A 15,661-nucleotide genomic window follows, 5' to 3' on the forward strand; every position below is an offset into this window, starting at 1 on the left:
GCCACAAAGTGCGCCTAAAAAAACCCTCCGTATTCTCCACCTCCCTGCCGGTCCTCTGGCCCTCGGCACGGCGCAGCAGGAGCTGTAGGGGGCGGAGCCAGGTCCCTGCGCCGAAAACTGTGCCGGGACCTCTGCACATGCGCGCTACAGTGGGCACGCAAGTGCAGTAGCTCCAGGCGCCCTAAACTGTGTGGGTGGGGCCCGAAGCACGCAGCCCCTAGCCCTGGCCGAATGGCCTCACTGAGGCTGCGTGAATAAGGCTCCTCCCACGGCCAGCTCCTGCTTCCTCCCGACCCGACTCGACTCCCGCTTCCCGCCTTCGGACCGGACCCGACACCTGCTCCCCGCCCCCCTGGACCGGACCAGACACCCGTTTCCCCCCCCCCCCCCCCGGACCGGACCCGACACCGCTCCCCCTGCCCCCGCCCCCGGACCAGACCGGATCCGACACCCGCTCCCCCCGCCCCCGGACTGGATCTGACCTGAACTCCCTCCCCCCGACCTGACCTCCCTCTCCCTCCCCCCCGACCCGAACCGAACCGACCTCCCTCCAACCACCCCCCGACCCGACCCAACGCCACCTACCTGTAAATCTGGTGCTGGGGACGGGCCCTGCCCGAAGTCTCGGGCCCGGCCCATTCAGCCTCCCTCCCCCTTCCCCCCCCCACCCCCCCAATCTACTTCCCCCCCCGCCAATCCCCTTCTCCCCCCGCCCCAATCTCCTTCCCCCCCCCAATCCCCTCCCCCCCCACCCCAATCTCCTTCCCCCCCAATCTCCCTTCCCCCCCATCTCCTTCTCCCCCCCATCTCCTTCTCTCCCATCTCCTCTTCTCCCCCCTCCCCCTTCTCCCCATCCCTCCCCCTTCTCCCCATCCCTCCCTTCTCCCCCATCCCTCCCTCTGCTCCCCCCCTCTCTCCCTCTACCCTCCTCCTCCTCCTCCTCCCCCTCCCCTCGCTGTCAGAAACACAGACACTGACAGACAGAGAATGAGAGACACACAGACAGACAGAGAGATAGAGACACTGACAGAGACACACTGAGGGGGGCATCCCAGCACGCTGTTGGAGGGCTCCCGGTGCTGCAGTCGGTAAGTAGAAAATGTTTTATTTATTGATTTTAAAAAAAAAATTATTTCTTATTAATTTTTTTTGATTGATTTATTGGTTGATTTATTGATGTATTTATCATTTATTATTGATGATGGCTCTTTATTTGTAAAACTGAAGTGTTTAATGTTTGTAAACTTCCCTTTAAACCACCCCCCCCCCCCGCCCCACCATCCCCTACGCCTGATTTGTAACCTACGCCTGATTTTCTGAAGTGTAGACAAGGTTTTTTCGAGCGTACAGAAATTTTCACTTACTCCATTCTAAGTTAGTTTGGAGTAAGTTTTCACTGACGAAACTTTGAAAACAGGCGTAAGTGGCCGGACATGCCTCCTTTTGAAAAAAAAATTCTGTTCCAAAGTGAAACTGTTCTAACTGACTAGAACTGGAGCAAACTAAATGACGAGAATTCCGATTTCTAAGATACTCCGTTCTACACCAGTTGCTCCTAAAAATCAGGAGCAAATCATGTGGAAACTTGGGGCCATAGAAAATAGGTGCAGGAGCAGGCCATTTGGCCCTTTGAGCCTGCACCACCATTCAATATGATCATGGCTGATCATGCAACTTTGGTACCCCATTCCTGCTTTCTCTCCATACCCCTTGATCCCCTTAGCTGTAAGGGCTACATCTAACTCCCTCTTGAATATATCTAATGAACTGGCCTCAACAACATTCTGTGGTAGAGAACTCCACAGGTTCACTGAAGTTTCTCCTCATCTCGGTCCTAAATGGCTTACCCCTTATCCTTAAGACTATGACCCCTTGTTCTGGACTTCCCGAACATCGGGAACATTCTTCCTGCATCTAACCTGTCCAATCCCGTCAGAATTTTATATATTTCTATGAGATCCCCTCTCATCCCCTCACAAACATTCAACACCACTTGGGTTGCTAAAATCCAATTCTATAATTCAAGACTAGTGTGCAAATCCATTTGATTGGTTGGAGGTAATGCTTGTAGTGCACCCGTTCCACTACCCACCCTGTGCAGTTTAAAAAATAATAATTTTAATTAAAAAGGTGGCTGCCACAGGCATTGACAGGATGCAGCAGGATGTGAGTGGAAGGTGAGAAGTTTGCTTGCAAGTCCACCTCCAGTTTATTCTGCAATACATCTTTAACAGTACTGGCATTAAAGCAACCCTGATTAAAGCTGGCACAGATTCTGCACATATAATTTGCCTACTTTTGATGATGAAATGAAGATTGTATTTCAATTTCAAATCCCACCAGTTGAAAATACAAGTAGAATTATAGAATGGTTACAGCACAGAAGGAGGCCATTCGGTCCATTGAGCCCGTGCCGGCTCCCAGCAAGAGCACTTCAGCTAGTCCCAATTCCCCGTGGCCCTGCAATTGTTTTTCCTTCAGGTACTTATCCAATTCCCTTTTGAAAGCCATAAGTATACTCTATACAGGTAAAGGTAATAAAAAACCCTGTTTCCTCATTCAAGTTCTTTTTAAATGAACAGTGATGTTTGCACTCAGTTAGTTGGAGGTCAATGCTGAAGAACTGAATACTTTTCCCCTTTGGGCATCCAATGTCAGACATATCATATATTATGAAACTTAAAGCTTCCTCAACCCTTCAGAGGAGTTTTCCAAATTGCACCCGTATAACATTTTTATTTCCCAAAGCCAGCTATCCGTGCGACTTCTCCAAGTGACATTGGCAACTTAGTGCCAATTAGAGTAATATGAGACGAATATAGAGTCATAGATTTGTTCACTGCTGATGAGCTTTGTGGTAGCATTCCCGCTTCCAAGTCAAAAGGTACAGGGGTCAAATCGCGCTCCAGATAGTCCCACGAAGTAGAGACCACAGGTCTGGCTCTGGAAATCCAGCAGGTAACACCCCTCATTGTATGGGTAGTGGGAGACAATAAAACCCTCTAACAGTATAGGACTAACCACCCTATAAAGATGGTTATGGCCAGGGAAGGCATGTTCACGTCACGGCCTGTTAGACTGTTAATCAGTCTGCGAATCCTTCCACTACTTCACACTATTCTCCAAGAGAAGTGTGTGAAGATAGGGAAAAACAAAAATGCGATTCTGATCAAATGTAATTTATTCAACATTTTGCAGTATCCATGTGTGCAACAGGACTTCAAGGTGTGCAATTACTTTGTGAGAATCCTCAATTTACTGTAATATGTCCTTTTTATTCCTTGTTGTCAAATAACTCTGAAATCAAATTAATTTGAATAAATGTTAATTATATTTGGTGCCTCAAGTTTCCCATTTTTTTGAAACAGCAAATTGCATTTTTTACAAAAGAAGTCTGAATGTTTAATTTGATTGCATTGATAAGAATGGATTAGAAGCAATTATGCTACTCAGCAAATCTAACATTTTTAAAAGTAAGACTTAAACATGATAAGAGCAAAGAAACTGGAATCAAAAAAAGAGAAAAAAAAGAAAAATACTGCAGATACTGGAAATCTGAAATAGAAACAGAAAATGCTGGGAACACTCAAAGAAGCTTGCATAAATGAATTATCAAGAGATTTCAACTGGAGTATAAACAACATTTGTTGATTGTTTTTTCTCATTAAAATGGGTGAGGTCTATGCTAAGAAATGAAATATCTTTTCACTATGAGTAGCACGTATGGGCATTAAGCATTCCTACGTCAAGTATGACATTGGCAGATGTAGGAAACTCTTCCGACTAGATGTTTAACCCCAATTTCAGAAGAGTATTGCGCCAGTGTGAATTTGTCTTCTTGCACATTGAACAATCTTTTGAATACAATTGCTAATTTAGTGCCAACTTGTGCTGCACCAACCATAGCTATGTGCTGTGAATCTATAGCCACTAGCCACTGGGTTAAGCCTGTTAAAAAAACAATTGTAAACCGATAGCTTGCAGCCAGCAGAAAGAGAAGTATTTTATCCAGACCCATCAACAGGATGATTAGACTTATCAGCACAATGCTCTGTGAAATTGAAATAAATGCGATTTACTGATTGAATATTTATATTATCTTGCATTCATATTTTCACACTGACTTTATTAGGTATAGTAGCCAGGCACAGTTACTTAGTGAAGAAAGAATAGCGACATGACTCTCCTCCATCTACCTCAATTTTTGGGTTAAATAGTTTTTCTCCACCTTTACCCCTTCCCCACAGAATGTGGGCATCGCCGACAAGGCTAGCATTTTCTGCCCATCCCTAATTGTCCTTGCGAAGGCAGTGGTGAGCCACCTGATACAACTGGGTGGCTTGCTCGGCCATTTCAGAGGGCAGTTCAAAGTCAACTACATTGCTGTCAGTCACATATAGACCAGACCGGGTAAGGAAGGCAGATTTCCTTCCCTGAAGAACATTAGTGAACCAGATAGGTTTTTACGACAATCCGGTAGTTTCATGGTCACCATTACTGATACTATGCTTTTTATTCCAGATTTATTTAAATAACTGAATTTAAATTCCCCAGCTGACGTGGTGGGATTTGAACTCATGTCTCGGATCATTAGTCCAGGCCTCCTGATTACTAGTCCAGTAACATAACCACAATGCTACCGCAAGCAACATTCCTTCAAACAGAGGAAGGGCAGGAGACCTGGGTCCAGGCCTTTGCCAATGCCAGTCTGTGACTGAATCCTGTAGGTGGTGTGCACTCCAGCCACTGCTCTCCCTTTGTATTGTGTTGGAAGGTTGGAATTTGAGTTGCTGCTTGGGATGGAAGAACGATTTTCTATGGCACTTGCCAATCACCTAATTTTACCAGCGAGAGAGTATAAACCTTTGCTCAGGATGCTGCCGATTCAGAACATCCTAATTTTATTACTGAATTGAGCGATAAGGTAGTGGTGTAGAAGTCACTCGAGTGGAGTCATTTTCACAAGATTTGAAACTCAGAAGGGTACATTTGAACTTGCTGAAATCAACGGTAGTGGGGTGGGATAAGTGACCACCAAATAGGATTGGTAAATTTATCGCCCCTTAATGCTGTCGCTCCAACCAACCCCCATTTTTACAAGGGCCTAACAATGGGCAGACAAAATGCCTGCCTGTTTCAAGTAATAGACCCCATTTACTATGAAACTCGAGGTTCTATGTGGTGCCTAGGTCTCCAATTCCCATTTTAGGACAGAACTGGTCAGAGCGTGCACTGTTTACTTTCCGATCAGCTTTACTGGCGACACAGCCAAAAAGACCCTAAGTTTTAAATTATTTTTGTGAGGCTAGAAGAGGCAGAAATGTTCCTCTGGACCCCCCAAAATTAATCTGGGCTTCTGCCACCCCTGTGCTCGGCCCAACACCGCTCTTCCACCATCACAATCTTCTTTACTGCCGGCTGGGCGGTTTCCTGACCACTCAATAGTGCACAGGCCTGAATCTCGTAAGTCGCATCGGGATATCTGTTTGGGGCAGTTCTATTTAAACAAGGCCTAGGCCTCACAATAGCCTTGGTCGCTTTGCTGCCGGAACAGATGGGCAAGCGGATAATGCCAAAAAGTTAAACTCTTCCCCGGTGTGAGCAGATCTGTGAATGCGAATACACACTGTACCGTGCCATAGTAGAACAGTGCACTGACGTAACTAACTTGGCTGCTGCTGCCCTCCCCTGCGGTCATCCCCCTGCAAAACAGATGCACCGCTTTGAGTACTGTTGAGGGGGATGACTCATCAGGGGAGGGCAGCAGCAGCCAAGTTCATGGCACCGTGGCTGGCTCTGCTGCACAGGAGGGCAGGAAAAAGAGTGGGAGAACGATAGTGATAGGGGATTCAATTGTAAGGGGAATAGATAGGCGTTTCTGCGGCTGCAACCAAGACTCCAGGATGGTATGCTGCCTCCCTGGTGCAAGGGTCAAGGATGTCTCGGAGCAAGTGCAGGACATTCTGAAAAGGGAGGGTGAACAGCCAGTTGTCGTGATGCACATTGGTACCAACGATAGAGGTAAAAAAAGGGATGAGGTCCTACGAGACGAATTTAAGGAGCTAGGAGCTAAATTAAAACGTAGGACCTCAAAAGTAGTAATCTTGGGATTGCTACCAGTGTCACGTGCTAGTCAGAGTAGGAATCGCAGGATAGCTCAGATGAATACGTGGCTTGAGCAGTGGTGCAGCAGGGAGGGATTCAAATTCCTGGGGCATTGGAACCGTTTCTTGGGGAGGTGGGGCCAGTACAAACCGGACGGTCTGCACCTGGGCAGGAGCGGAAACAATGTCCTAGGGGGAGTGTTTGCTAGTACTGTTGGGGAGGAGTTAAACTAATATGGCAGAGGGATGGGAACCAATGTAGGGAGACAGAGGGAAACAAAATGGAGACAAAAGCAAAAGACAGGAAGGAGATGAGTAAAAGTGGAGGGCAGAGAAACCCAAGGCAAAAAACAAAAAGGGCCATTGTACAGCAAAATTCTAAAGGGTCAAAGTGTAATAAAAAGACAAGCATGAAAGCTCGGTGCCTCAATGCAAGGAGTATTCGGAACCCAGGAGAGGGCTCTGAGCTAGTTAGAGTGGGTGAGAGCTCAGATGAACAGGACCCCAAGAAAGAATGCAAAAGGCAGGAGGCAATAGAGCAGAGTAGCACTGGGGTAAGTGTAAACCACAAGGTGATAGGAAGAGACAATATGTATGAATATAAAGGGGCTGCAGGAGGGGTCAAAACTAAAAATCATGGTTTAAAAACGAGTATTAAAACACTCTACCTAAACGCATGCAGCATTGGAAATAAAGTAAATGAGTTGACGGCACAAATCATTACAAATGGGTATGATTTGGTGGCCATTACAGAAACATGGTTGCAGGGTGGCCAAGACTGGGAATTAAACATACAGGGGTATCTGACAATTCAGAAAGATAGACAAGAAGGGAAAGGAAGTGGGGTAGCTCTGTTAATAAAGGATGATATCAGGGCAGTTGTGAGAGATGATATTGGCTCTAATGAACAAAATGTTGAATCGTTGTGGGTGGAGATTAGAGATAGTAAGGGGAAAAAGTCACTGGTGGGCGTAGTTTATAGGCCCCCAAATAATAACATCACGGTGGGGTGGGCAATAATCAAGGGAATAATGGAGACATGTGAAAAAGGAACGGCAGTAATCATGGGGGATTTTATCGATTGGTCAAATCAAATTGCACGGGGTAGCCTTGAGGAGGAATTCATAGAATGCATACGGGATTGTTTCTTCGAACAGTATGTTACAGAACCTACAAGGGAGCAAGCTATCTTAGATCTGGTCCTGTGTAATGAGACAGGAATAATAAACGATCTCCTAGTAAAAGATCCTCGAGGAATGAGTGATCACAGTATGGTTGAATTTTAATACAGATTGAGGATGAGGAAGTAGTGTCTCAAACGAGCGTACTATGCTTAAACAAAGGGGACTACAGTGGGATGAGGGCAGAGTTGGCTAAAGTAGACTGGAAACACAGACTAAACGGTGGCAAAATTGAGGAACAGTGGAGGACTTTTAAGGAGCTCTTTCATAGTGCTCCATAAAAATATATTCCAGTGAAAAAGAAGGGCGGTAAGAGAAGGGATTACCAGCTGTGGATAACCAAGGAAATAAAGGAGAGTATCAAATTAAAAACCAATGCGTATAAGGTGGCCAAAGTTAGTGGGAATCTAGCAGATTGGGAAAATTTTAAACGACAGCAAAGAATGACTAAGAAAGCAAGAAAGAAAGGAAAGATAGATTACGAAAGTAAACTTGCGCAAAACATAAAAACAGATAGTAAAAGCTTATACAGATATATAAAACGGAAAAGAGTGACTAAAGTAAATGTTGGTCCCTTAGAAGATGAGAAGGGGGATTTAATAATGGGAAATGTGGAAATGGCTGAGACCTTAAACAATTATTTTGCTTCGGTCTTCACAGTGGAAGACACAAAAACTATGCCAAAAATTGCTGGTCACGGAAATGTGGGAAGGGAGGACCTTGAGATAATCACTAAGGGGGTAGTGCTGGACAGGCTAATGGGACTCAAGGTAGACAAGTCCCCTGGTCCTGATAAAATGCATCCCAGGGTATTAAAAGAGATGGCGGAAGTTATAGCAGATGCATTCGTTATAATCTACCAAAATTCTCTGGACTCTGGGGAGGTACCAGCGGATTGGAAAGCAGCTAATGTAACGCCTCTGTTTAAAAAAGGGGGAAGACAAAAGGCAGGTAACTATAGGCCGGTTAGTTTAACATCTGTAGTGGGGAAAATGCTTGAAGCTGTCATTAAGGAAGAAATAGCGGGACATCTAGATAGGAATAGTGCAATCAAGCAGACGCAACATGGATTCATGAAGGGGAAATCATGTTTAACTAATTTATTGGAATTCTTTGAGGATATAACGAGCATGGTGGATAGAGGTGTACCGATGGATGTGGTGTATTTAGATTTCCAAAAGGCATTCGATAAGCTGCCACACAAAAGGTTACTGCAGAAGATAAAGGTACGCGGAGTCAGAGGAAATGTATTAGCATGGATAGAGAATTGGCTAGCTCACAGAAAGCAGAGAGTCGGGATAAATGGGTCCTTTTCAGGTTGGAAATCGGTGGTTAATGGTGTGCCACAGGGATGGGTGCTGGGACCACAACTGTTTACAATATACATAGATGACCTGGAAGAGGGGACAGAGCGTAGTGCAACAAAATTTGCAGATGACACAAAGATTAGCGGGAAAGCGGGTTGTGTAGAGGACACAGAGAGGCTGCAAAGAGATTTAGATAGGTTAAGCGAATGGGCTAAAGTTTGGCAGATGGAATACAATGTCGGAAAATGTGAGGTCATCCACCTTGGAAAAAAAAACAGTAAAAGGGAATATTATTTGAATGGGAAGAAATTACAACATGCTGTGGTGCAGAGGGACCTGGGGGTCCTTGTGCATGAAACTCTTTTTGAGTTTATCTGTAAAACAAAAAACATTAAACCGTGCCACCCGCCCTGGATGACACAGCAGACATTTACAAGGCCCTTTTTTTTTCCTTTTTTGTGTTTTTCTTTTTTTTTAGTTTTTTTTTTGGGGCGCTAAAATCACATTTTTCCAAGTGCCCTCTATAAAAGGGGAGGGGGACACTAAAAGCACCGGCAATTAAAACAAATTAAACTTTAAAACGTAAAATCAAATTAAAATTTGGTTGCCGGGCGTGATGATGCACTCCAGTCCCTCCGGTGCCCACCTCTCGTCCTTGTGCATGAATCCCAAAAAAAAGTTAGTTTGCAGGTGCAGCAGGTAATCAGGAAGGCGAATGGCATGTTGGCCTTCATTGCGAGAGGGATGGAGTACAAAAGCAGGGAGGTCCTGCTGCAACCGTATAGGGTATTGGTGAGGCCGCACCTGGAGTACTGCGTGCAGTTTTGGTCACCTTTCTTAAGGAAGGATATACTAGCCTTGGAGGGGGTACAGAGACGATTCACAAGGCTGATTCCGGAGATGAGGGGGTTACCTTATGATGATAGATTGAGTAGACTCGGTCTTTACTCGTTGGAGTTCAGAAGAATGAGGGGTGATCTTATAGAAACATTTAAAATAATGAAAGGAATAGACAAGATAGAGGCAGAGAGGTTGTTTCCACTGGTCGGATAGACTAGAACTAGGAGGCACAACCTCAAAATACGGGGGAGCCAATTTAAAACCGAGTTGAGAAGGAATTTCTTCTCCCAGAGGGTTGTGAATCTGTGGAATTCTCTGCTAGCTCATTGAATGTATTCAAATCACAGATCGATAGATTTTTAACCAATAAGGGAATTAAGGGTTATGGGGAGCGGGCGGGTAAGTGGAGCTGAGTCCACGGCCAGATCAGCCATGATCTTGTTGAATGGCGGAGCAGGCTCGAGGGGCTAGATGACCTACTCCTGTTCCTAATTCTTATGTTCTTATAAGTACTTTGTGCATACTTAACAAAAAGTCTGACTGAAATTATATAAGAAAAATAATTTTCCATCATAAATACTACTAAACACCATATATTAATTTGACATTTATAGTGCAATAGTTGTTCAGAAAAAGATAAGTTTTATATCATATTTCCTGTGAATATTACTTGCAATGTGCCAAAGGTTTAATTTTTCCATACTGCAAATCTAGGTTTTGTGGACAAAATAATTGCAAATACAAACCTTATTGCCCAGTTCATTTTTTTAAAACTTTCAGAATAACCACAAACTAATTAGCTAGAAAGACTATCGGCACACTGCAAAGGAACTGAAAGTACAAGTAATCTACACTTCACACTGTAGAACAGATTTTTATAGTGGGTAACATATTCCAACTTTTTACGTATGCAGTCTTTTATGTTTAAATTTACCATATGTTAAGCATCAGACATAATATATCTGCAGTATGTCACACACATTTGAGTTACTAGGTCACCATAATCAAACTGCTCAATCAGAAGCTTAGCAGAATTAAAAAGAGCTACATAACAGATACATAGTCGGTTTAAAAAAACAATTTCATAGGCAGAAGCAATAACAAAACAAAACTTGATATAAACTAACCTGGATCCACCATAACAAATGTGTTCTCCGCAGAACTGTCTCGTCCTACATCATTCCATGTTTTTGAAGGAGGTGTTGGTTTGACTGGAACTTTAAGTGGATAGTTCTCTGTAGTTGCATTTTCGGATGATGTTTGCGATAGTTCGACTGTCGTTTGTGGAAAAGTGTTATTTGTTTCACTCATAGTTGTGTTTGAAAGGTCTTGTCCGCTAGTTGAGTTCTTATCTTCTTCAGTTGGACCACTTGGATCTCCAGGTGACATTCCTGATTCAGTCTTATTATGTGTCTCAGTAGCTGCAGTCACAACATTCTCCTCTTTCTCCACTACATCTTTCCTTTTTTCTTCTTCATTTTTCTCTTCATCTCCTTCTCCTTCCTCTCCTTTCTCACCCTCATTTTCTTTTTTTTCATCTTCACCTTCTGCCTCGCCAGTTTTGTTGACTGCAGAGCCCCCCTCTGAGCCTGGGGATGACAATGCTTCAGTTGTTGAAACAACAGGTCTCACTCGATGTTTAGTCATTGAAGACACAGAGGGAAGACGTGTAGGCCATACAGTACTCGGAAAGGAAGGGACAACGCCACCACCAAACCCTAGGCTTGCAAGCAAGGTACTTGTTACCACAGATGCCACAGTAGTCTGGCTTCCACTGGATGAAGAGCCCATGCCAGTTGCCATGGAAACAAAGGGCAAAGTAAGACCAGAAGAAGTCCAAGTAGATGACCCAGAACTGATTGGTGCCATATCAGCTGAAGAAGCAGGAGAGGCTGTAGGCTTCAGTGAAGTACCAGAGGAATATGAAGGGAAAAAAAACAATAGATACAGGGTAAGTAGACATATTGGACATACCACCTTGGTTCTCATTATTAGAAAAGCTTCCAAAAGAAGCTTTAACTTCTACATCATCTCCACAATATTTCTTTTCATGCTCATTATAATAGTTTGTCCCTTCTCCATCAGGAACACTTTCCTTAATGTTCTGTTTAAACAAGACATGATTGCACAAGCTTCCCATTATATTGATGCTTTCTTTCAAATCCTACATTAGTGGTTCCATCAACTCTATTCATAGCAGAACAATTTCTCTACTGTTCAAATGGAATTCAAAATGTACTTACAAAGAGAGAAAAAAGACAATATTAAATACTGTTCCAGATCACTCTTCCTTTCCTTGGTTCACAATAAAATTCAGGTCAAAGGAATTGGTACAGCAAAGCTATTTTACAATTTTCAAGTTCATCCTATTTAAATTGCTGCTGTGCATGTTTTGGGAATGAACCAATTTTTTAAAATTAAAATATTCGTCAGCAAGACTAAGAACATTGTGATAATAACAAACTACATTGCAAACTCACTCTAAAAAAAATGGATAACATTGCAATTAATTTGAAAGCGACAGACACCAAGTTAGTACTGAGTTTATAGATGAGAAGGTAATCGATACATATGTGGACTATCATAGATCCATTTCTCCTATTTAGAAACATCAAACTGAATGATAACTGCATTTTATACTCTTATTTTATGAGTTTTACAAGACAGCCTCCACTTTAAATGCTCATGTAAGAGGAGCAGTGGGATATTGGTGTGGATCGGTGATTCCTTTAAGGTAACCCCCTCCCCTGCTAACTCCACTATCAGGGAGGAATTTATCCACAGGAATGAATGGAGGAGGCTAAAAAGAAACTCTCTGAATCAGTCAACCCAAACTGTTCTTATATACTTGGCAATGAGTGGAACTGAGAGTTGCCTTGGTTAACTGAACTGTTGGCAGAGAAAATCGGTACTTTAAAAAAAATGGAGTGATGCAGTAATGTCCCAATTGGAGGGAGTCAGCTTTAATTTTTCCCCCTTTTCTCACATTCCACAACCAGGGAACCACTTAAGGAGAAGGACAATCCGAGAAACAGACATCATTGGACTGCTGTTGCAAGCCACCTAGTGGCTGGCTGAAGAATGGCATTGACTACAGTGGGTACCTGGCCCAGCAAGAATTGTACAGGGAGTATGTGGGTGGGGTGGGGAGTGATAAAGCAGATGGACTTTATTTGCTCCAAAAAAGTGAGGAGAATATATATATATATATATATATCTTGCATAAAGATATTGCACAAGGCAATTAAAAAATAAATATTTGAAAAATATTCCTCTGGCGAAATGGTGGATGACATCAATAGGGTATGTGTAGTTCAATTAATGTTTTCACATTCAGTTACTTGGCAAGTAATTCAAAGATCTAGCATTATTAATATTTTTAGAAATTGCAGTATCCATGTAATTTGCATTCAAGTTGGCACCACTGATTATGCAAATAGTATGCAGCAATATTTCTTCCATTCGTTAATTATAGTGTCATCTTGTAATAAATTGAAAAAAATTTATTAAATATTCGTGAATCAACAAATAGCTGCTGGTTGTGTTGAATAATCCATGCATGAAACAACATTGTCCTGTTTATATATGTCTAGTATTTTAATCAATTGTTTTGTTATGGCTGTTCATATGTGACATTGTGGCAGAGAATGAAAGGTTCATCAAAGAAAATCTATTTTATATTAAAATTAGTAAGTGAGGCACAAAATTACATTTCAAAATGTATTGAAAATCCTTATGTCAACTGCTCCATATGGAATGTTTACATTTTAAAAGTGTCTGCTGGGGGTTTCCAATGTGATGTGTTCTGTTTGTAAACAAATGTAGAATGGCATCCTATATATCTAAACTATCTTTGAGCAGAACAGCGCTAGTAATAGTTGAAAAAATAATCAGGAGTAACAAAGTGTGGTAAAAAAAATGGACACTAAAAGATGCCTCTTTCTAAAAATTGTGCACTACCTATGTGTTAAAAGAATTGGGCCTGTTCAGTTTTTCAAAAATCATGGTACTTCTCCAACTCCCCTCCCCACTAAGTTACTAACTAACTGCCCACTCCCACCCCACCAAGGTACTTTTCTTATCCTCTCCCCTCTCTCACTGCTGCCTTCCCCCATCCCCTGCTCATCTCTCTTCTATTCACTCCCCCTCCTTACCCGTTTCTTTCCCAGCCTTGAACTGTAGTACGGGCAGAGAAAATATTAATAAAGCAATTTCCACCTTCGGTTGAACACCGTAATGATTCAAAAAATTAATTGTTTTAATTGTGAAGGATAGATGTAGAATAGAGTAAATTATTTATCCATTAGCAACTTATTAAAGTTCAGTCACTTAAGATTTCCTTCATATCTTTTACAAATAAACAAACATTCTTCAACATATTTTGCTGCCATCTGCTGGTGAACCTTGAAGGAAACATAACACACAAAAGTCCTCTAAGGCGTTGAGCAAGTTAGGCTCAGAAATGTTGCTCACCTCTAAACACACAGTCATGCCACACATGTTTTATATGTTTCTGGTTCACTTAAAAAAAAGTGTCCTTTTTTAAAATAGTGTTAGTTTACCCAAGCTCATCTCTGGACTTCCTATTAAATATTAAACAGTGGCCCAACTGAGCTGTGTTTATTAAATCTTTTTTTGGAATTTGTTCAAAAATGTACATTTTAAAAAAAATATTCATTCCTGGGATGGGTGTGTCACTGGCAAGACCAGCATTTATTGCCCATCCCTAATGGTCCTCGAGAAGGTGGTGGTGAGCCGCCTTCTTGAACCACTGCAGTCTGGGTGATAAAGGTACTCCCACAGTGATGATAGGGAGGGAGTTCCAGGATTTTGAACCAGTGACAATGAAGGAACGGCGATATACTTTCAAGTCAGGATGGTTTGTAACTTGGACAGGAACTTGCAGGTGATGGTGTTCCCATGCACCTGCTGCCCTTGTCCTTCCAGCTGATAGAGTTCGGGTTTGGGAGGTGCTGTCGAAGAAGCTTTGACGAGTTGCTGCAGTACAGCTTGTAGATGGTACACGCTGCATACATAGTGCGTTGTTGGTGGAGGGAGTGAATGTTTAAGGTGGTGGATAGGGCACCGATCAAGCGGGCTGCTTTGTCCTGGATGGTGCCGAGTTTCTTGAGTGCTGTTGGAGCTGCACTCATCCAGGCAAGTGGAGAGGATTCCATCACACTCCTGACTTGAGTCTTGTAGATGATGGAAAGGCTTTGGGGAGTAAGGAGGTGAGACACTCACCGCAGAATACCCAGCCTCTGACTTGTTCTTGTTGCCACATTATTTATGTGGCTGGTCCAGTTAGGTTTCTGGTCAATGGTGACCCCAGGATGTTGATGGTGGAAGATTCGGCGATGGTAATGCCGTTGAATGTCAAGGGGTATAAGAACATAAGAACGTAAGAATTAGGAGCAGGAGTAGGCCATTCAGCCCCTCGAACCTGCTCCGCCATTCAATAAGATCGTACCTATGAGGATAGTGGTTAGACTCTTGCTTCTTTGAGATAGTCATTGCCTGGCACTTACGTGCCGTGATTGTTACTTGCCACTTAACAGTCCAAGCCTGAATCTTGTCCAGGTCTTGCTGCATGCGGGCATGGGGAGTTGAAAATGGAACTGAACTCTCTGCAATCATCAGCAAACATCCCCATTTCTGACCTTATGATGGAGGGAAGGTCATTGATGAAGCAGCTGAAGATGGTTGGGCCTAGGGCACTTCCCTGAGGAACTCCTGCAGCGATACCCTGGGGCTGAAATGATTGTCCTCCAATAACCACAACCATCTTCCTTCCGCTAGGTATGACTCCAGCCAGTGGAGAGTTTTCCCCCGGATTCCTACTGAATTCGGTTTTACTCGGTCAAATGCTGCCTTGATGTCAAGGGCACGTTCACCTCACCTCTGGAATTCAGCTCTTTTGTCCATGTTTGGACGAAGTCTGTAATGAGGTCTGGAGCCGAGTGGTTCTGACGGAACCCAAACTGAGCATCGCTAAGCAGGTTATTGCTGAGTAAGAGCCGCTTGATAGTACTGTCGACAACACCATCACTTTGCTGACGATTGAGAGTAGACTAATGGGCGGTAACTGGCCGAATTGGATTTGTCCTGCTTTTTGTGGACAGGACATACCTGGGCAGTTTTTCACATTGTCGAGTAGATGCCAGTGTTGTAACTGTACTGGAACAGCTTGGCTAGAGGCGCGGCTAGTTCTGGAGCGCAAGTCTTCAGC

The 15,661-nt window shown here is 43.3% G+C and overlaps 1 protein-coding gene across 1 annotated transcript in view; it reads right to left on the bottom strand.

Annotated features, from left to right (window-relative positions):
* The window catches only part of LOC139276752 (receptor-type tyrosine-protein phosphatase gamma-like), an 824,375-nt gene that overhangs the window by 122,243 nt on the left and 686,471 nt on the right, over positions 1-15,661 (bottom strand). The window contains exon 12 of the mRNA XM_070894762.1: positions 10,560-11,331. Within this exon, the coding sequence (XP_070750863.1) occupies positions 10,560-11,331 (772 nt within the window). The remainder of the gene's footprint in view (positions 1-10,559; positions 11,332-15,661) is intronic.

Source organism: Pristiophorus japonicus, chromosome 12, assembly GCF_044704955.1.
Source record: "Pristiophorus japonicus isolate sPriJap1 chromosome 12, sPriJap1.hap1, whole genome shotgun sequence".
Taxonomy (NCBI): Eukaryota; Metazoa; Chordata; class Chondrichthyes; family Pristiophoridae; genus Pristiophorus; species Pristiophorus japonicus.